Source organism: Populus nigra, chromosome 2, assembly GCF_951802175.1.
Source record: "Populus nigra chromosome 2, ddPopNigr1.1, whole genome shotgun sequence".
NCBI lineage: Eukaryota > Viridiplantae > Streptophyta > Magnoliopsida > Malpighiales > Salicaceae > Populus > Populus nigra.
In genome coordinates this window covers 39,000,416-39,022,814 of record NC_084853.1, presented here as the reverse complement: position 1 = coordinate 39,022,814, position 22,399 = coordinate 39,000,416, and the positions used below count along the sequence as shown (strand labels likewise).

General features: G+C 33.5%; 3 protein-coding genes and 1 pseudogene across 7 annotated transcripts; 2 read left to right on the top strand and 2 right to left on the bottom strand.

Annotated features, from left to right (window-relative positions):
* Window positions 1-2,191: 2,191 nt before the first annotated feature.
* Window positions 2,192-9,201, top strand: LOC133682819 (sialyltransferase-like protein 1). 2 transcript variants are annotated; one of them, XM_062106350.1, is made up of 11 exons: window positions 2,192-2,430; window positions 2,534-2,622; window positions 2,703-2,789; window positions 2,884-2,961; window positions 3,043-3,134; window positions 3,231-3,432; window positions 3,682-3,772; window positions 4,690-4,748; window positions 5,097-5,245; window positions 7,964-8,045; window positions 8,155-9,201. In XM_062106350.1, exons 1-11 carry the CDS (start codon window positions 2,328-2,330, stop codon window positions 8,545-8,547), a joined length of 1,425 nt encoding a protein of 474 aa, XP_061962334.1. In that variant the 5' UTR covers window positions 2,192-2,327; the 3' UTR covers window positions 8,548-9,201. The 2 variants fall into 2 exon arrangements, with proteins under 2 accessions (XP_061962334.1, XP_061962333.1); XM_062106349.1 differs by having other exon boundaries at window positions 2,531-2,622.
* A 545-nt stretch (window positions 9,202-9,746) lies between these two features.
* Window positions 9,747-11,615, top strand: LOC133682964 (light-regulated protein 1, chloroplastic-like; annotated as a pseudogene).
* Window positions 11,616-12,016: 401 nt separating this feature from the next.
* LOC133681907 (uncharacterized) lies at window positions 12,017-12,736 on the bottom strand. Its single transcript, XM_062105100.1, has one exon. The coding sequence runs from the start codon at window positions 12,683-12,685 to the stop codon at window positions 12,098-12,100; it is 588 nt and encodes a 195-aa protein (XP_061961084.1). The 5' UTR covers window positions 12,686-12,736; the 3' UTR covers window positions 12,017-12,097.
* Window positions 12,737-13,964: 1,228 nt separating this feature from the next.
* LOC133681829 (aspartokinase 2, chloroplastic-like) lies at window positions 13,965-20,744 on the bottom strand. Of its 4 annotated transcripts, none has more exons than XM_062104986.1 (14): window positions 20,487-20,744; window positions 19,873-20,363; window positions 19,707-19,789; window positions 19,582-19,622; window positions 19,218-19,372; window positions 18,028-18,177; window positions 17,804-17,899; window positions 16,465-16,581; window positions 15,957-16,076; window positions 15,785-15,877; window positions 15,577-15,693; window positions 15,321-15,437; window positions 14,695-14,757; window positions 13,965-14,451 (listed from the first exon to the last, which is right to left on the bottom strand). In XM_062104986.1, exons 2-14 carry the CDS (start codon window positions 20,251-20,253, stop codon window positions 14,305-14,307), a joined length of 1,680 nt encoding a protein of 559 aa, XP_061960970.1. In that variant the 5' UTR covers window positions 20,254-20,363; window positions 20,487-20,744; the 3' UTR covers window positions 13,965-14,304. The 4 variants fall into 4 exon arrangements, with proteins under 4 accessions (XP_061960970.1, XP_061960967.1, XP_061960969.1 ...); XM_062104983.1 differs by having other exon boundaries at window positions 15,571-15,693; window positions 20,487-20,743; XM_062104985.1 differs by having other exon boundaries at window positions 15,571-15,693; window positions 19,873-20,359; window positions 20,487-20,743.
* Window positions 20,745-22,399: the final 1,655 nt, after the last annotated feature.

The following is a 22,399-nucleotide window of genomic DNA, read 5'->3' as shown; positions in this document are numbered from 1 at the left end:
TGGATAATAAGATGGAGACAAACTGATAGAAAAAGAATATGAAGGTAACCACAAAATATTTTTTTAAAACAATGTAAAATGATAAAATCGCAAAATATAACAAGGAAAACAAGAATTCCTAACTCTATTAGCACTTAAAACTTGTGACCCGTGTCATTAAATTAGAAGTATTAAAATAAATAAAAAACTGTGAAGTCCAATTCTAAATAAATCAAACACCGAAAGATGTACCCAGGAAAAAAAACAACCACATAATAAAATTTAATTAAAAATAAGGGTGAAAACCAAAATAAAAAATAAATTTAAGGGCATTTAAAAATTAAATTGCAGGGTTAAATCGAAAAGAAAAAAACAATTAACATAAGGAAAAAAAAATCAAAATAATGAAGGCTAAATTGAAAAAAAAAAACATAAACTTTGATTGAATAATGAAATTAAATACTAATAAAACTTTAACAAAAAATCCAAGGGTAAAAAAGATAAATTAAAAGAATAAAGACCGATTTAGTAAAAATAATACATGACAAATTATAATTTAAAGACTGAATTGAAAACATTAAAAACATTTCTAAAAGGTTCAAGGATGAAAATAAACAATAAAAAATATAAGGACTAAAATTGAAAAAGAAAAAGAAAAAATGACAAACATGTACTTTAATTGGAAGAGAGATAAAAGTAGGAAGAAAAAATGACCATCGACGACAAACTGTTGTACCACCACCGACACGCTCCACACCTAAAGCGAGAGCACATGACGACGCTTCTAGTGACACGATTAAATGCTGTTTTTTGAACAAACAATAACATCACATATGCTGTAAAAAGAGCATAATCACCACAAACACGTTGGCACTTGAAAAACATCCTTGAATGTATTGAAGCTATCTTATCTTATTTAATGGCAAAAAAATATTTTAGTTATTTTTAAAGTTTGTGCAAAGTAAAAAAAAAAAACCCTTAATCAACGAGTTTAAATTTCATTGACTTTTGAGGTAGAAGAGTATTTTTGTAAACCATCTGGGTGAAAAATTATAAATTAACTAGTTTTACAAGATGAAAGTTGCAATAACATATAATAAAAATGTTATCGATAACTTGGTATCAATAAAAATAAAGGAAACTCTGCCAAAAAATTTTTAAAAAAAATTTCCATAATTTCAGACATATTATTCAATACTTAACATTAGTAAAGAAATGTTTGAGATTTCATGATATTATAATTTGAAGATGTTACAATTTTTACTATACAAAATAATATGAAAAGATAATAATACTCATGTTCAATATTTTAATAACCAGCAGGTCAGCGTAAAAAGACCAATAAACCCCTGTATCCTAGCATTTTAACTTTTCCACCGAGGGATGCAAATGTAAATTCACTGTAGCAATCCACAATAAATTGTGTCTATTGCTACAATGAATTCACCACGCGTTTTAGAATTTTGTTTAATATAGAATATGTAAGCATAAGATGCAAGGTGGCAGCCATGTATTAAGAGCATGTTTTTTTTTACGTTTCAAACGTGCTTTTGAAAAAAAATTAACTTTTTATCTTAGTTTTTTCTTTGCTTTAAAATAATTGTTTTTTGGTGTTTTTATATGTTGATGTCAAAAATAATTTTGAAAAATAATCGCAACTACATTTTCAAACATCCCATAGGATAAAAACCGCTTTTAGATTAGATTAGAATAGCAACCCGCGCGATACTGTATGTCATACCAATTTTTATTTAACTTGAAATTTTTTTAAAAAATGTTTAAAAAATATTCGAATATCAAGTTAAATCTTGATTTATTTAATAATATGATAAAAGGTAGGTAACAACATAAATAAATAAAGATCATCAATTACATCTATATATACTGAGTCCAGATAAGTTAGGTTTAACAGTTTGTGAAAACACATGCGCAATTAATATTGGATTATCATTGTGTCTTTGATATTTTTTAAAACATGAAATTTATACAAAAATAACATATATAAAATATGTTAATCCATCACTAATGATATTAAAGAGACTAATCTATGGATTTATTGATGAAAATCCACCAATCGGAATCACTAATCCCAAATATACAAGAGTTAAATCAACACACGAGACTAACTTATAATTAAACTAAGACTTGAGGGACTAAAGAATTACACTCTAGAAACATCCAATACACATACATACATGAATAGGTGCGTTCAAAATGAAACGACATAGTTTGGTGACTATAGCTTACTGGTGCCTAGCTATGGAGTCGTTTCCTCTCTGAATTCTCAGTTGAACGAAAAACAGTGAGAATCTTCAAGACTCGGCTATTTTTCAACCATAGGAAATAAAATGAGAACTCTGAAGAACAAGAGAGCATCGATACTGCAATTGGTTTGCGTTGCTGCGTTTTTCTCTCTTGCTGTTTTCATCATTCAATCCTCTTTCTTCACTGGTAGCTTTTCTTCCTCTTCTTCTTTTCAAATTTCCATTCTTTTTTATCTTCTTGATTATTATTATTAAACCCTAATGTATATGTATACAAATAATAATAGCAGGTGATAATGGAAGCTCAGATCTCAATAAATACTTCAAAAAAGAAATTCGGATTTTGTCCGATTTCCAATCCTCTGTTAAGCAATGCGTGGTTAGCGTTTTTTTTATTTCTTTAAAATTCGGATTGGTTCTGTTATTGTTAGATCTGAGATGATGATGATGATGATGTAGGCGAACAGAGGGTTTGGTCTAACAGCGAGTATAGTGGATCATTGCAAATTGGTTCTTAAGTTTCCACAAGGCACTAACAGCACCTGGGTCTGCTTCTGCTTCTTTCTCTCAATTTTTTTATTACCTTGATTAACGTTAAAACCTGCTAAATTTCCTCTTCTTCTTCTTGTTGTCATCGCAGTACAATCAGCAATTTAAAAAATTTGAACCATTGGAGTATAATTACGATGTTTGTGACGCCATTCTGTTGTGGGAACAGGTTCTCGTTCTGTCGGTATCTGCTCTATTCATTCTACTTTATGGGAAATCATGAAACGCTAATCTATACTTAAATGTGCAGTATCGGAACATGACGACTGTGCTCACTAGGGAGTATCTAGATACTCGGCCTGATGGATGGTTGGATTATGCAGCTTTAAGAATTGCTCAATTGTATGATCTTTAGCTTATTTTTGTATTGTTGTTTCATTTTTTTGCAAATTCTGGCTGGAGGAGCTTTTTCTGATGGTTGTTTTTGTTCTATTCCAGGGGAGCTAAAAACTGCAGCAATCGAGCTCTTTGCGAGGACCATCTCAATGTGATTCTTCCTGCAAAGCCTCCCTTTCACCCCCGGCAGTTTCACACTTGTGCAGTTGTTGGAAACTCGGGAGATCTCCTGAAGACAGAGTTTGGAGCTGAGATTGATAGTCATGATGCTGTTATAAGGGACAATGAGGCTCCGGTTAATGAGGTAAATGGGAAATGCTAAAGTTTTTTTTTTTTTTTTTTTTGGGGGGGGGGTGGTTGTGAAGGATTGAATAGTTTCTTCAGTTTCATCCTTAAAGAAACTTTTCTTTCCCCTCTTGTGATTATATCCAAGTCAGTGGCATTGTTTCATCGTTTACTCGTTTATATGTTTTAACAATAATACACTATATGTGGCTTTCCCCACTTTATTCTTTTGATGAATTCTGATTTTGCATTTGCATATACTATGTAGAAATATGCCAAGCATGTTGGGCTAAAGAGGGATTTTCGCCTTGTGGTTCGGGGTGCTGCTGCTAACATGGTGAAGATCCTGAATGGATCGAGTAAGTTTTTGTCTTTTTCTGATGCTCCAAAAGAAACTGTTATCTCCAGAGGTTATTAGAAAATATTTTGACTTGTTATGCTTGGTTGGATTGTGCTTCTTATCTTGTTTTATGAGGGCATATGACTTTGATGCTCAACTGATTCATATTAATCACTACAGTCCTTTTTTCTGTAGTTGACGTTCTTGTTGGATTTGTATGTAAGACACAATCAGATGTGGGCAATGCCTCTTACTGTGGTTATGTTTCATAAGAAGCACACAGGATTTGCTTTGTACATAAATCCTTCAAACGCTTTCAATGAATGACTGAAATCTAGTTTATGCTAATTGGTTCATTAGCTCTACAAAACCACAATGGCTTTGAGAACACAGGCTGAAGTCTCATGATTGCTTGCTGATGTAGGGCTGGGAAGAAAACAGCAATAGATCAGCAGAGTTAAAGCTACAAACAAGTAGGACAGAAGTTGGAACTGGGAATTATAACTTATGGGGTTTAAGAAAATCTTTAGTTTCTGTAGTTTATGGGTGAAATATAATAATACAATGCCATTAAATTTCATTCGCAGCTTATTTATACTAGGTTTACATTAAAATATATGATTTGAACTTCGAAATTAACCATCATATCCCAGCCATCCAAATATTTTTTAAAAGTCACATGATAGTTACATGAATCTTGACTAAAATAAAACATAAAGTGGAAATAAAACAAATAATTAAAAGCTCCTGTGTCACTCGCAAAAGAACAAACATAGTGTTTTCTTTTATTTTTCCTTAAGTGGAAGGAAGACAAATGTGGACAAGAGAAATTGCTTTGAGGATCACAGGAAAACCACATGCTATAAATCTCTTCTCCAGCTGTGTGTGTTCTACACAATTTTAAAAGACAGTACTTATAGGCTTTTCCTACTGCAGCTGATGAGGTGCTTATAATCAAAAGTCAAACCCACAGAGACTTCAACGCAATGATAAAGGTAACAACCATCTCTGAAATCACTAATTTTGTCTATTTTCCATTTAATTAGATGGTTTCCATCTCAGTAGATGGCTAAGTGGATGAAACTGTTTCATATGTGTTCTCTGTAATGCTGGAATACTTAAATAAAGGTTAGCCAGCATCATTTATTAGATGACATTCATGTTCTCCAGAAACTTTAGATTGATTTCATTACTATCTTTTTCTTACTATATATATCTTTAAATTTGCATTATCAATTCCTTTTCACATGGAAATGTATTAATATATATTTTTTTAATTGTGGGTGGTTACATGATCAAGACTGTGAACGCATACTAACACATTTTTAATATTTTCACCTCAGCTTATTCCAAATCCTGTTTATCTTTTCCAAGGAATTGTGCTACGCAGAGGTGCCAAAGGAACCGGAATGAAAACTATTGAACTAGCACTTTCAATGTGTGACATTGTAGACATATATGGTTTCACTGTTGATCCAGGCTACACTGAATGGTAAGTTTAATTCCCAATTCTCTATTTTACTCATGCTAGTTAGTTTAGTTCTCATAGTCGTGTTCTTGGTAATTGCATGGCTTGTGTCTGCATGATATGTTCTCAATAGTGCATCATGATATGTTCTCAATTGTGCATTGAGATCACAATGTCTCTTTTGTTCTTTCGCACCATTTTGCAATTCCATCATCACCCCCATTATCGTCTTTCATTTGTATTTCCTTAATAAAAAAATGGTTTTCCTGATATTTACATGATGCTAGTTTTTATGATAGTCCATGATTTATTTTATTTTCTTTTACATAAATGAGTGAATACTAACATATAGGAGCCCTGTAGAAAAAAGAAATACTAATATAGAAGAGACTATTTATCAATAATTTCAATTATATTTAGTTAGTTTCTGAATCTAGTTAATGATTCTATATCTTTATAATTCTAATCTAATTCTTAAAATATATTTATTTGCTCATACCACTTAAGTTCTTACCATATCATAAATTTAATATTTAATTGTAAATAATGTTTGTTTTTAGAAATATCTTTATACTCTATTATACCCGAGAATGTTTTGCATAAAATCATGATATATAGTTATATAAATAATAATATTTAATGTTTTTATAAATAATAAATAATCTCAAATTATACTAAACTTATCATATTTTTATTAGTATGGTGTCTCTACAACATAGTTTTGATAGCCTTAAAAATTCAAGTTTAACTTCATAATTTACTTTGTACACACTTTAATTGTCATTTTTCTTCCAATATAAATCCAAAATGTATATTACAAAAAAATCTTCATTGTCAACTATTTTAAGTTGATTTTTTGTTGCGTTCTATTTAATTTATCTAGTGTTCATTTGAGTTTTTTTCATAATTTTATGACCTTAGTTTCTCTTAATGGTTTAATAATTATCATTTATTTATTAAGCATCCATATCACGTGATAAATGCAATTAAGCATGGTTTAATTCTTTATTATTTATTTTCTTAATCACATTTCTGAACATATTCTTATGTTTCATAACAAATAAATCAGTCATATCTAATCTTTTCATGTCTTCTTGTCTTATTCTTTTGCTTATAAAAAAAACTCTATAAATTGACTAAAATCATTGTTATCATTGATTATTAAAAGTAGATTTTTTTTAAAATCTCTCTAATATAAAATCATCTATCTCTTTACTTCATTTGACTGGTTTTGTTCACCTTTATTAAAAAATACCATATACTTTTCTTGGGCTTGATGAAAAAGATTAATTAATTTAATCATTAAATATCTGCTACTCATTCCTCAAGTTTGAGCTTCTATTTTTTGTTCAGATGTTTTGTTAACCTCTCTGTTCTTTTCAGAGGTTAACCTTGTGTCTTTTTATAATATATAAAAAATAACACTAATTGTTAATTAATATGTTTGCTTTTTTAAGATAGAGATAAAATTGTTATTCATAAATATCTTCCTCTCCCTAACTCTAATCTCCATCTTCATATCCATTTCTCCAAAGCAAGCTTGCACGCACATGTTGCCTTCAAAGTTTCATAATTTTGCATCATCCTTAATTTCTTCCAAAATCATTAGTTTATTTTTTTCTCAACATTGAATGATAGATTGACATCGATGATAATATCAACTTACAATATTCTAAAAAGAATAACATAATAAAAAAATATATACAAAAGAAAACTAAAAGAAAATGATATAATTTTTTTTTTCCTATTTGAGAAAATAAATATATGAAACCCAGTAATTGGTTAGTCTATTGTTAAATTATGCGTGTGTGAACCTCAATAAAAATTATTTTTATAAAAAAAAATAATTTTTATGTTGAGAGTTTTGTTTGCAACAATGTAACATTTGTACTATGCATGAAGGCAATGTAGGATGCTGAACGCTTCAGCCTCCTTCAATGAAACTCATTCCAAATACAGATGCCATCAAATTATTCTTAATAATGTTTTGTTTTTTGTTGTTCTTTTTATTTGAGAAGGTCTTCATTATGTTTCCATGCCCTTTAAAAAAAAAAATCCAAGCTAATGTCCATTATTTTTCCTAGAAGTCATCTTAAATAGGCCTTTTGTTGATGCTAGCTATTTATTTTTTATCGTGATGCTAACTACTTTAATAGTCTATGCTTATGTTTTTTAATTTATCCGGATCTAGTATGCAATTTTTATTTAATTGCCAAACATTCACATGTCCATAGAGAAAGAAACACTCGGGTGGTAAGAGTCTTTTTTTTTTTTCCTTAAGTAATTAATGACTCCCAATATAAGAAAACCTATTTTATAGACAGAAAATTTTTAAATTCTTATTTTGTAATCAAATTGACGCATCGCTTTTGATGCTAGCCAATCAAATATATTGTGGGCCATTTTTTTACACAAGGATCAAATTGTTAGTTATTTATTTTTACTTTAAGGAATTAGAAGGTATTTATATGCAATTGTCTTTAATTAATTGAAGATAGTGGTTTGACATCACAATTTGTTGAATTCTTAGAATTCCATGGTTTGTACATGGTAATTGGAACTTTACTCTTTTCAAATATCAAAACTCTCAAGACTTATATACAAATCCTAATTTCTAAATACAAGCCCTTATTAGTACTCATAAAAATTTTAAATTATCCTGCATTATATATAGAAGATTTGTGATGTGATATTTCCTTTTGCTGTGTTTTGTGCTAACTATAATCTTTATATTTCTTATAGGACAAGATACTTCTCTACGCCTAGGAAAGGGCATAATCCACTTCAAGGACGAGCATATTACCAGCTCCTAGAGTGCCTTGGTGTATGGCTACTACCTTTTTCCCCTAGAAAAACGTTGTATCTCATCGATTCATCTTGATGATAGCTTATGCATTAAGCTATATATCTTGAATGTGTTTTATGCATTTCAGGTCATTAGGATCCACTCTCCCATGAGAGCCCAGAGGACACAAGACTGGTCAGATGTGCCAAGTCGAGAAATGATAAGCAGAGCTCAAGCTGCGGCTTTGCGCTTAAAGAGGGGTCATGTTAATCAGGCTGCTGATTCGGGACAGTTTGGAAGTTGCAAGGTGTGGGGCAAGGTGGACCCTGACAACAGTGGGCCTATCTCAGGATCTTCAGACATGAGTGATGTGAGGAGAAACTCAAATTACAGTAAATGGGAAGTTATGCCTTTTGGAAGTCTAAGAAAGGAAGCACAGGATCACTATGCTCAGATGGGAGGTGTGTCTCTGTACAAAATGGATGGCAACAGATTGGATGATTTAGTATGCGTCAGGCATTCCTTGAAATCCGAGGCATGAGCTATGTATTTTGTTGGTGCAAGGCAGTATTTTTTGAACCTCGGTCGAGAGCAGACCTCTACTGGGAGCCACCTTGGAACTGCAATGAAGATGTACGATTTGGAGATTGAATTTGTTGATTGAGCATTTTGTCTGATCACTTCATTGAAGGAATCTCACAGAATTTCATTTTCATACTGAATATTTCTGGAATCAGTGGCATTTTAGATTACTCAGCTTCATCGTCTGCAGAGGAGAGAGTTTTTACTGATTTAATGGTCACATGCACGTTGCTTTGTGAGGATTCTTTCCTGAGGGGGTATGTAAAGGCAGAGTTATCCAAATCCAGAAAATGGCGTAAAGGGTCAAATCTCCTTAACTCCTTTGTTGGGATTGACATTTATATTCTACGATGTAAGCTATGGTGGTTTCTAACCCAAAGTTTTGTGGAGCATCTCAAGAACGTATAACTTCTGTGGTTTGAGCTGTACCTTTTTTCAATCTTTTTAACGAGTCCATATAGAGCTGAAATTTGTTATTAAAAAAAAAAAACACGACTTGAGCAGCTGTTTTATAACGAATTTATTTTGTATTATATATACTGTGGATGCTAATTGCCTACTCTTGTTGATTGTGCTGTCTCTACTTTTTGTGTTACAGTATATTTTGCTAGGAGATGCCTTCCCTTTTTTGCATTACAATTGTAGTGTTTTTTTTTTTTTTTGTTTTTTTCATGGCAAAACTCTTTAGCGCATTGCATTGAGATTAACTTCATGTTTTTTTTACACAGAATTCACTTATAAATTTTCCAATGAACACATTGAATTCTCCAAAAAGGCAAATGCCCTTTTCTATTCAAGGGGATGCATTGTACAAGCATTTGTTACCTCCAACCCCTTCTTTTTGGTTAAGCCAAAGAATTTATTCATCAAAAATGAAATTATAAAATTGTCCATAAAATAGTGAGAACCAATCAAGTCATCCTAACAAATGACCAGGCAGCATGCATTTTTTTCCCTAGCATGATTAGGAGAAATATCCTAAAGATTCATAGAAAAATTACCTCCGAGGTGCCTGTCCAAAAACACACAATTATCTAGCTCTTGCGTATCTGCCCTATAAACTTGGAGGATAGTCGGAGTCTGTATGATCAGTGAAGTGAATTACCATATCCATATCCGTACACCAACACCACACACTAATAATATTTATCAAGCAAAATGCAGGCAGCTTTGTTCATTGCACCTCCTGTGCTGCCTTTGAAACCCCGTAAGAACTAATTCCAGCTGCAGACCTTTACACCCCCAAAGGTAGGTGCTTCTCTTGCTTCCCGTTCCTCTGCAATCAAAGCAACTACTGCAATCGCTGACACCACCACTGTTGATTGCAGTTCTGTGATCTCGTAAGTCATTTTTCGTTCAATCTTGAATTTTGTATCATAAATCTCTTCATTTCATTCAACTTCTTTAATTTAGATAATCTACTACTCCTAAACAAAAGGGTTTGTTTCTGAGCGTGTTTCCAGCAGAGGCTTGTGAGATAATTGGTGGAGATGCCTGTTTGGCTGACATGTTTCCAGAAGTACGGCTCCAGGTTGAGGAGGCAAGAAATGAACTTCATATAACATTGAGAGAGAGTATCTTGTGTACAACGATGCAAAGACGTACGTAATTATTAAAGTCTTGCACTAAAGAACGTTCTAATCTATATGAGCACGATTGTTTCTACAGGGGTTTTCTGCGCTGAGGCATGTGATGATCTCGGGGGAGAATTCTGCGGGGCAGAATATCAGAGGGGAGTCTATTACAAGAGATTACAGGAACGTTGTCCAGAAAAACTAGGACGTTTTCTTTCTTCTTTTTCTGTATTTGAATGTATATATATTATAATATATAGCCGCATGACCTTAGCTCATAATACATGCAAGTTTATATATATTTGTTTGTTGACAAGGCCTTTTCTCCTAGAGAAATCAGTTTCAGTAATATCTATGACCTCTTGCATGCAAGTATGAAGAAGCTGATTGCTTGATGGTTATTACTTTTTCTTGAACGAATTTTGGGTTTGCAGAGTGTAACAAATTGTACCAGAAGAAGAAGAAAGTGCAAGAAATGGCGATTCAAGGCAAAAGAAAAAAGAAAAAAGAAAAAGCTTGGATGGTCATTACGTGTTCCACCCATTGATAATAAGCATGGGTGATTAGTTAACAAACTTCCCATTGGAAATATTTGGAGTCCATTTCTGCACATAATAATTATATTTGGACAGGCTCATATTCGGTAAGAGTAAGAATGTTCATTATGTTTTGTCTTAATTCCAAGGTTTAGTCTTGAAAATCTTTTTGAATGTCATTCAAGATTAGGTCATCCATATTTAAATTTGGAGTTAAAGATTAAAAAATAAACAAAATAAATTTTTGGATTCCAATGAATTTTTGCGTGAATTTTAAATTGGCCACGTGGTTTCTCTAATTTTTTTTTTTTTTGTCCAAGCCTGATACCAGTTGTGCCCATTGTGCCCATCAGAATGTGGATGACGAAAGAAAAATTGACTCTCTTAAATATCACCGTGAACGCTCAGCAATAGCGTTGCACTGATCAGTACCCCAGAGGGAGCGCCGATCCTGGTGGTGAGGAACTTGTGAGCTTGTACAGACAGCCATGCTGCAATCAACGAGATCTCAAAAACTGTAGGGAGGGAAATTACAGTAAGGGATTCAAACAGGTTCCATCATTTTAGAGATGGGTTTTGCTCTTGCAGGGATTATTGGAATATTGACTGGGAATTGGAGAGTTTCATTTCCCTTTCTCAAGGACCGCTCAAACAATGGTACTTTTCAAGAAAGAGCGGATTCTTTTGGAGGGGAAACCCCCTCCTTGAATGCAGCCATAGAAAATTTTTCATCTCTATCAGGTTCCTATTCTCCATTCCTTGCAGCTTATCATGAGCCAGAAGAAATGAACTATACATGTGAAGGAAGTCAGCATTCAGAAAGCACCGATTCTACAACCGGAGCTGGTATCATGACTACAACTGATGCCCTTCTCTGGGTGAATACAGGCGCACTGAGCCCAAAAGCAACAAACTAACAGCTACAGTGCTACACAATAAAGGGGGAATTGGGAACCAGCACCATGGAGATCAGCCCACAGTTGTCCCACCAAGTCCTGGCCTCCCTGTATAATTGTTCTTGTTCTTGATGCTGCCTTCTTTTACAAATAGTCTCATGTCATGTAATTTTGTTAAACCAGAAAATGCAGGATGGGTTAACTTGCTACCCTCATCCTCAAGGGCAAGAAACATTGTAGATAGCAGATACAATCGTATACAGAACTCTGTCATCCCCCAAATGAAAAGAACATATGTATCTTCATTCTCTATGTTTTTTTTTTAGCAAGCAAGAATTCTATTTTGTGGTGCAATTTCCAAATCTTAAAGGATACAGTAAGCATTCCCATTCAATGCTCACAATAGAATTGAACACCAGAACTATTAAAAAAATCTTGCTTTAAATCCAAGATAACTTAAATAGTAAGAAGAGATTTAACATAAAAACCCAGGAAAAAAAACACTAATCCTCCTTGTTAGAATTCTTCCTTTTCTTGTTAACAAGATCATCGGGAACAACCTTAAGCAACTTCCTATCCTTAGACTTGGCAATCTTCTTGAGAGTTTTTGGATTAGTAATCTTCTGCAACTTGGTACCAGACCTCAATATATTCTCCTGCTTCCTCTTCTCTCTCTCTTCTCTCATCTTTCTCTTCTCCACTTTATTCTTCCTAATCTCCTCCTTCAGCTCATTCTTCCTCTCAGTGTACGCTTTCTTTATCTCTTTCTCTCTTTCCCTGTCCTCGTATCTCGTGCCCTTCTTACTCACGTGCTTCGCCGACGCTCTCTGTTTCCTTGGTTGCTTCCACTTGCGTCCCGACACCTTCCCTGCTATCACCCCATCGTATGTCGGCTTTCCCACGGCAACCGGCTTCTCTGGATTATCCGATGAAGGTATAGCCGTTCGCTTTGCCGCCGGTGCGTCAATCTCCATCGATGCATCGGTGGTTGCGGTTGCGGTTAATTGAAGTGCTTCTTCTTCGCGTTTACGCTTGTAAGTTTTGCCACCAAAGCCTTCGTCGAGGCGACGAAAGTCGATGGTGCAAGCCATGGCTGCTGGGTTTTTTTTTCCTGAAACCCTAACGAGAAAATGACGTGTTTTGATTTTATAGTGTGCTGGCAAGATACGGGTTTGGATTTTTATACAACGGTGCGGGTTCGAGTTCGGGTATTTATGGGATCGGGTTGCAGAAACGAATCCTAGGCGGTGCCCGTCTATAAATTAAAAGGTTGTTCCTTCCACGTACCTTTTGTTTTGCTATTACCAAGTTGTATTTTTTTAGAATTAAATTTCAAATTTATTAAGCTTCATCCGGGTTGATTCGTCTAAGAAATTGGATTCTAAGTCATCATGATAAATCTGATAAAATTAAAAAATATATTAAAAATTTTAATATCATGTATAAATATTTTTAAAACAATACATGTAAACCTAAGTTATATATAAAAAAAAAACCTTGAAGTAAATTATAATTATTCTATATCAAAAAGTCGAAAATCAGTTTATATAAATGAAACCTATATATAATTATTTTATATCAAAACGTTAAAAAAATAATACATGTTGAAGTTGATGTAAGTTATATATAATTATCCTACATTATAAAATTAATAAACATTATATATATCTCATATCAAAAAATTAAAAAATAATTTATATAAATATAAACTATAAAAAAATATGTAAAACTAAATATTTATAAATTAATTTTATATTTTTTGAGTTTTATTAAAAACATTATATAAAAAAATTTAAATCTTACCTGAATTACACCCAGTTTTCTAGATTTTAGGTTGACCTAACAAGTTGTTCATATTTGATTGGTCCAATTACAAGGCCAAGTTTTTGCCTAATTAAAACTCGATCAAGACCGCGAGTTACCTAAGTTTAGGATCAGTTTATCAGATTGAGCTAAGTTTTCTAACTCTATTAAATTATATTAAAATATTTTTTTAATTATTAAAAATTAGAATTATTTAACTTGAAACCGGTGTTGTTATACTTGAACCAGATAAAAAAAAGCACGATGTCAAATATTTATTTAGTAATGCAATCCAAAGTAATTTTAATGGTGTTTTTTAATTGCTAAGATAATATATTTTTTTATATTAACATATCACAAAAATTAAAAAAGAACTAAAAACTATCAATTTAATTTTTTTAATACAAAAAAACTACTTAAAAAACACTTTGACAATCCGATATTCAATTACATCATAAAAACAAACACTTGTCAAATTTGATAACCAACAACCCAATTTATTGGACCGATTGGATAAGTATTGATTTTTTTAAAATAAAAAAAAATAACCCAACGGTTAGATCAAAGTGAATAGGTTATCAAAAATAATATATTTAACCGTAGGGCCTTTGACTTGGTGTCATAATTTACAAGTATCAATACAAGGAATTTTTTTATTCTCTCTTTCTTGTGCCTCTCTTAAAAATTATCACTTAAAATTTCTCTACATAATCAGTTTTGATAAACTACAAAGATTAGTAAATAACTACTCAATTACACGATGAGATGGCTGTATCAAAAGCAATAAATTCCAGGATGCCGTGAGTGTGGATGCAGTGCCTATCTTCGGACCAGAAAACAAAAACACAAACGTACCAGACAAATCAACCACCATTACCAGCTAAGATCTTGCTGATAAGAACTTAAATTATTCTTCACTTCGAAGCTGAACTGAACCATTATCAGATACACACTTCCCATCTAATTCAGAGACGTCGGTTTCAAAGAAAGCTGAGTGGAGACTCCTGACACACTGCTCTGCTTCATCATCATTCACAATTAATGAGATATTAACCTGGTAAGTGAAAGCCAAAGGTGAGTTACTTGTCGTGACAGTCAACAAATTGCTAAGAAGCATCCGAGCCCCAGGAATAGTGAGCACCCCAAGATAAGGAGCCATCTGGATCCTTCTAAGGCATATAGCGTCCAAGAAGGGTGCTCACAAAAGCCTATTCTCGGTTCCGAAGCTGTAAAGTTCCATACATGGTACATACTGAAAATAAGGCATGCAGGGGAAACCATAGTATAGGTGTGATACCTTTGAAGCACCCTGTGATATCATCTGAACGTTGATTCCTTTGATATGAAGAACATTGAAGACCTGCCATAACATATATCCGGTAAATGAACAAGAAATGAATGAGCAAATAAATAGACAGAGGAGCTTAAAATCCTTCACCACAACAGTCCCAACACTGATGGAAAATATATTGGGAAAACAGTTGTTGCATAACACTATGCTTAAATATAATACTCAGGTCTCCCTTGAAACTTCCTTCCAGGTCGTAAGATTCCTGCTAAGTTCTGGTTTTGAAAATAGTGAATATGACGGAAAAGCTTTTTTATAAAAAATTATCCCACAAGGTCATCATTTTGAAGTTGCAGCTGGTCCTCGTTCAATCAAGATAGAGGGTTTTATCAATGAAAACACAGCATTTACCATGATCCACTAACCTAACATGTTAGTTTCTGGAGAGTGCAAGGAACAAAAACTAAAAGTTCCTACAGAAGAGACAGGATTCTCATCACTGAACAAAAGTAAAATAGATGATTAGATTTTGTAGTTAGGGACTAGGAGGAAAAAGCGATGCCTTTTTTCACCCTAAGAAGAAACAAGTTTTCAGAAAACCAGTCTTAACTAATAAGAAAAGTGCAATGGATCACCTTCTCTAATATCAGAGAGGACCTCTGGACATTCCCAATGAGAGAGATTATTGATCTATGCTGCAGGATATTGACCACAGCAATTTTCTCAAGCTCTTCCACAACATGGTCGAGTTCCTGTTAAAGGAAGGTACATTAACAGATGAGATCGAATGCCAAAAGTAGACATGAATAAAATATTCTGCTGGAAAATAAATACCAAAATACAGACTGTAAAAAAACAAATCATAACAAATAAAAGATGCCATACGCTTGCCTGCTGAATCAGCTCTCTGCTCCAAAGCTTTGATGGATCGAGTGTCAAGGAGATGCTGACTTCGCTAGTAGCCACAACGTCTACTGATATTCCTAAATCTTCAAAGATCGAAAACACCTAAATGGATAAAATTTATTAGGGATAAGAAAATTGAAACATCTGGGATCAATGGGGGCAAGAGGATTAGAAACAGATTTTAGCTGCGAACCTTAGCAAGAAAACCAAATTGGCCAAGCATGCGGGTGCTAACAATATCCAACATAGTAACATTCCGTTTCAAAACAATGCTAGTTAGTACTGCCTGTAATTAGGACAAAGAAAAGAATAATTTTATTTTAAGTTCTTCACATTGCAATCATTTAGCATCATCTAATACAAACCTTACTCATATCTCGTGTCCTGGTGATGAGAGTCCCAGGAGCATTCGAATTGTAAGAATTTTTAACCCTAACTGGAATATCACCCTCCCTAGCAGGTCTCATGGATTGTGGATGCAAGACCTGCAGAAAGGTACAAATAAAAAGGTTAGAGAAGACATGGTTACTTTGGCCGTTTGCTCATGTTAACATTTGGAGCTTCATAAATAGACTAGTTATTACTTGTTATTAAACTCCAGCTTGACTGTGATCAATAAAGTAACTAGTGAAAAGCATGCAAATTAAGGGGGGGAAATTGTATGGTTAGGAAGCTTGTCAACAATAACCAAATTGAGGTCATTTAAAAAAAATATTAAAAAAAAAAAAACAGGGAAAGGGAAGGAAGTGTAAAGATTCATTACTCGTGTATGGTTTGTACAAGACATTTAAATTTTAATCATAAATCAACCATGCAAGAATTGTAAGTTTCACACTCATGCTCGACTATGTCACAACCATAAAATTATGATACCTGAGCACCAAAATATGCTAGTTCCGCTGCCTCATCAAATGTCAAGTATGGCACAGGTTCAGCATGTGGATATATATGAGGATCACATGTCAAAACACCATCAACATCCTTCCACACCTACAGTAGATTTTTTTAAAAAAAAATTATTAGTCTGATTTCAATTGAAAAATGGAATTTCTACAGAAATGCACTCGATAAGCTTTTATGAACTTCAGCACAGTTCTATATTTTCTAGAAAAAGCAATTTCTTGCATGCTTACATTTCATTAATAAATGCACTCATGGATGAAGAAAGAGAGTTGCAAAAAATCAGAAGAAAGAACATTGCCAAGCAAGTACACACAGTTGAAACACAACTATCTTTTCACAGTATCTGTATGGATTAGGGAGAAACAGTGAATATTAGTTCCTAGTTGGATTCTCTCCCTCTTTTTCTCCATTTTCCTCTCTCTTTCACTTTCTGTCATAATTTTGAAGTATTCTTTAGATCTGGGTTTCCTATCCTTCTGCTCGTATCTGAGTTTGCTACTTTTTCTCCTTCTCTTGCTTGCAAAAAACCATCTTTGTTGTCCATTTGGGTTTGCTGGAGGTAGTGATGCTTTGACAATTTGACTGGTAGTGGTGTGGCAGTGAAGCTGGTGGAGTCTCAGGTTGTGGTGGTGGAGGTGGTGAGATATCTTCCTTGTTTTACTGGATATGATGCTTTAGGAAACGGTCATGGTGGTTTGAGTGGCCGTGTTTGTTGTCTGGGAGTGGTGTTGTTGGTTGGATTGGTAGTTTTATGGTTTTCAAGGGCTAGATTATGGGGACATAGTTGTTGGTATTGACTACCTGCAAAGGGTTGTGTAGGTTTATTGGGGTTTGTGTTTGCTGGTAGATTAGGCTGTAGTATTAAGGCTCTAGTGATCTTGGTGACGAAAATGATGGCAGTGTTGTTGGTTTGAGAAGATGATTGAATCATATTGGAGTTTTAGGAAAGCTAGAGCTAGTGAAGATCAGGCTGAGAAGTGATGAAACACGGGGGTAATGACGGTGGCAGGAGTTTTTTGTGGAGGAAAAATATGAATTATCTTGCTTCTTGCTGCTATTTCATGTGGCAGCCACCAGAGTCTATTCTTGGGTCTTAGAACAGTGTTGTAATGGTGCTCAGGTTTTGCACCGGATCTTGTGTTTGTAACAGTCATCTTGCTTACTTCAGCTTTAAATATTATTTCAACTTTGACTTCGAAAACAAACAACGACTTAAATTGACTCGGTTTGTGGTATTTAGGATGGGAAATTATGGCAAAATTCCTTGGAGCTGTGCTATCTATTGCGAACTTCCAGTGTCTGCAGTTACCTGAATCTCTCGCAAACCTAATGCTTTTCCAATTGTTGTGGCCGTCAAATCACTGCCACCACGGCCTAACGTAGTAATAGCACAAGATCGCCAGCCCTGCAATTAGAAATATCAAAAAAGGAAAAAAAAACATATATCAATGAAGCTTTCCATAAACTCTCTCCTATAAGGAGTTCATTAATTTCCCAAACAAGGTGTCCCGAGCAATTAGTTGGTGGAAAGACCTTTCCAAGGAAGCCGGTAATAATGGGAATTGCAGGATCTCTAGTCCAATCTCCATGCAAACTCTGTGCCACAGCTGGATAAGTTGCTTCTAGAATGTCTGCATTCGTGAAGTCATCTGTGGTGATAAAACCAATTTTGAAAGCATCATACTGCAAAAAAGGAGGGAAATACAATACATTATAATGCTGTAATCAGGGATAGTGTTTATTTCACAGTAAAAATCCCAAAATAGTAACACAATAGGTGCACTTTATTGTTATTAAGAAAATGACTGCAGTGCTGCAATGCACTTTTTATCTTCACTTTCTCCATCTAAAAGACATCAAATCTTCATTAGAAAGATATTATGGATCTCATCTCATCTTTGATCCAACTGCTGTCCGTGTATTAACAATCTGGATATTTTACAAGGAAGTAAAATTACCATTCTGAATTGTTCAGAAGAGATGTTGAGCAGCTTTGAGCAATGGCTCCATTCCTCATTGGAGGTCTTTTTCTTGATTACTACCAAGTACAGTTGTTCCATTAAAAAAAACTATAAAAGGTTTAGAAACTGTATTAAAACTTGATGACTGAAGTTGAAAGACATATGACATTGCAAACCCTTAAAACTTTTAATTGCTCACACAATTGATCAAACATTTTTTTCCTTTGTGTCACAATATGACACAACTGTGATTGGTAATTTATTGTATTGGATAATGCCTATCCTACAATATGATTGTTAAAGCCTATCCTACCATATAATCAAACGTCATTAACTGAGAAAATCTTAAATTTAAAAAATTAGCTGGTGTCATGCAGCCCCTTTATTTATGATAGATAATGCCATCCGTTTGATCAATAAAACATATAAAATTTCTACCAAGCTGTCTGTCCGTCTACCTCCTCTCCCTGTGTTCTCTATCCAAAATCTAATAAGAACATGTTTGTAATTGATATAAAGTGGAATAAAGTATAATCAGATCCCGAACAAATTGTTCTGCTGCTGTTCAGTGTGGCTGAATGATTAGTGGGTAAAAAATTATAGCAAATGGGTATCAACGGGTGTTTGATTTAATAAATCATGGTGCCGTTGTGGACATGTGGACTCGATAAGCAGCTCAGGGAGAAATCTAAGAATCAGATTAAGATGGTTTTTTTTTTAAAAAAAAAAAAAACCAGAGAAAGAAGAAAGTAAACCACTTACTTGGCGAGCTTTTGCACCGATTTTATTCATATATGCTGCAAAAATCCTCGTGGACATGCACTCCCCAAATGAAACCAGGTAGTCTTTTGTGCGTGGAGTCAGCTCTTTCATCATAGCAATTCCCTTCAAAAGCTGCTCTAATTCCTCCAGGTGTTCTGCGAAAGGAGTATGTATAAGAGGTTTCCCCTTGTCCATGAGATGAAGAGCTGATACAGGAAATTGCACAAGTCCTAGCATCGTTGGCTTTGTAATGAGACAAACAGTTTCATTCTATATTGTAAATTACGGAACACATCAATGCATATATATTACTAAAAAGTAGAGGAACTTGCATAAGCCTTCTCGGCTGCGAATAGATACTCACTAGCAATAACCGACTCGTCTACTCCCAATTCCTTCGCAGTCCTGGTAAGATAGAACAACTTCAATTGAATTTTATGGCTCCGGGAACAAAATAAAAATAAAAAGAAAGAGGAGTAGAATCCTCACCGGAGATGCAATTCCTTAATGATACTGAGCTCTTCAATACTGTCTACATTGGTAACACCACAACTAACAGCCTTTTCTCCAGCCTATAATTAAGTTGACAATTATAACTCCTTTTTGGCCCTGAAAAAAAAACAGAGACAGGAAAGCAAAGTGAAAGCAGTCATACCAGCAAAAGTTTGTTAGTTGTCTTTCCCATGGCAGAGAGAACAATGACAGGCCTCTCGTTTCGAAAGCTAAGAATAAGTTCAGCCACCTCTCTCATCCTTTCAGCAGAGGCCAGCGAAGAACCACCGAACTTCATCACACATGTTAGCTGCGTCTTGGCTTGATTATCGGTTTTGTTCATTTCAAGTACATCAACACTGGCTGCCTCACAACTCACTTTCAAAACCCTATTACTTCTAGACAGTGCCAAATTTGTAGCCTCGGAATTATAATTAACCATCTGGACGCGTAAAGATTGGGAATGCATTTTATTCATCCTCTTGGAGAAAACAGGGGAGGCAGCAGCTTGAAGAGTAGCAGAAAAATGTAGTGTGTTTGCCATAATGTATTGTTCCAAATTTGCTCTCCGATCAAATGTTTTTTCGAGTCGACAAATCAAAGAATTTTCTCTGTTAATTGAGAGATTAATATTCAGCAACTCTATCAATCTATCTACAAAAAAAAAAAAAAAACAACAAACTCTTTACCAAACCAATGAGACAATGTAGCAGAGAAACGGATTAACAATTGAAACAGTGAAAAAATCAATAACGATATGAGCAAAGGAGCAAGTACCTTCGTGAGAGAGAAGCCTCGTGAAGAGAGGGAAAGGCAGCAGGAGGACTAAAAATGAAGAAAAAACGGGTGGATTCCTTCAGAGATCCAGAGAAGCTGTGCAAAAAAAACAAGAAAGCTTCGAGGCTCTGAAGGGACGCGAGAGGCAGAAAAAAAGTGAACAAGCACGGCGGCCCCTCTCCGTCCTTCCCTCTCTTTCTCTCTGGTTTCCTCTTTCCTTATATGCAATAATGCTCCATTCAAAAACGTGTTCTTCGGCATGCTGTTTCGCTTTCTATTAGCTTGGGAAATGTTCTTTTTCCGTTTTTAACTGGTAAGTTATTATTTAGGTACTTGGTTTTCAACGTTATTGTAACTCCATGCTTCAAGTTGGAAACTTTATAAATTAGTCCTTCTGACTCATTTTGATTTTTCTCTAAACCTCCACTAACTATTTTTTATTTTTATTTTTTGTAATTGTTTTATCAAGTAATACTCTAAAAGACGTGTGCCAAATCTTATAGATTATAATTATAATTATAATAATATAACTTATAACTTATAATTATACTTGTAATAATATAATAATAATAACATATACTAAAATACTCTGATCTATTTTTTTAATTTTTATTTTATTTTTTTGTTGTTTTTATTTTATTTTGTTGTTTTATTCTTTGTGTTTTTTTCTTTTAATATTTTTTTTAATTTAGTTTGTTAATGTTATTTTTTTATTTAGTTATCAGATTTTCATGATATAGATCCCGAGTTTGACCGGTTAACCCGGAATTTTATTTTTTACTTTTTAATTAATTTTTTAATTTAGTTTAGTTTGTTAATGTTAAATTTCTTTCTATTTAATTATCAGACTTTCATGACACGTATCCCGGACTTAACGGGTTAACCTGGTTTGATGGTTTAACCCAGTTAACCCGTTAATTTTTTTTTTCTATTTAGTTATCAAACTTTCATGACGTGAATCCTAGGTTTGAAGGGTCAATTTAGTTAATTCAGATTTTTTTTCTTTTTCTTCATGTTGATTTTTTTCTTTGTTTTTTTATTTTTTATTAATTTTTTTAATTATCATACTTTTATGACACGACCTTGCAATCAGACCCACATCCAAGGTTATTAGGTCTGGTGTTGCAGCCAAATTCACTTAAACTTAAGTCATGCAAGTTTAATATTATTACTAATATTATAAATATTATTTTTTGGTCAAGCGTTGCGGTCAAACCTAATACTCTTTGATATAGCTTTACAAAAAAACCTGACATTTTTAAATTTTAATTTTTAAATTTTATTTATATATAAAAAAAATTAATTCACGGCATCACGCGAGTCATGTAATTAGTAATATCTATGTGTTGTGACTAAGTTAGTTAGCATGATTATCTTAGCTCCTGTTTGGGAGTGCAGTCCAAAAGAAAGTTTCCTAAAATTTAATTTAATTTTACTTAAAATTAATTTTTTTATGTTTATAAATCGTTTTGATGTGTTGATGTTAAAAATAAAAAATTTATTATTTTGATACATTTCTGAATGAAATTCTTTTTTAAAAAACAACCGTAACTATAACCACGTTTTCAAATACCCTTTTAGTCAAAGATTGTGAGTTTGATTCTTGTTAAGAATAACTTTGTGTTTCATGCTACACATGACTTGTTGTCTATGTTTTTTTTTTTTATTGGATGTACAATGGTTCACTTCTTTTAAAAAAAAAGAAAAATATTGTTCTACACACACGGGTTTCCGTAAACCCCATATGTGTAGACTTTGTTGTAACAGACCTAACCACATTGGGCCACTCAAGCCTATGTGTCTTGGCTTTTTTTTTTTCATTTAGTTTTTTTATCTTTTATTTTTTAAAAGTTTCATCATTAAATGTGGTGTTTTTATTAAATTTGATCTTTTAGTGTTGGGTTAATAGTAAA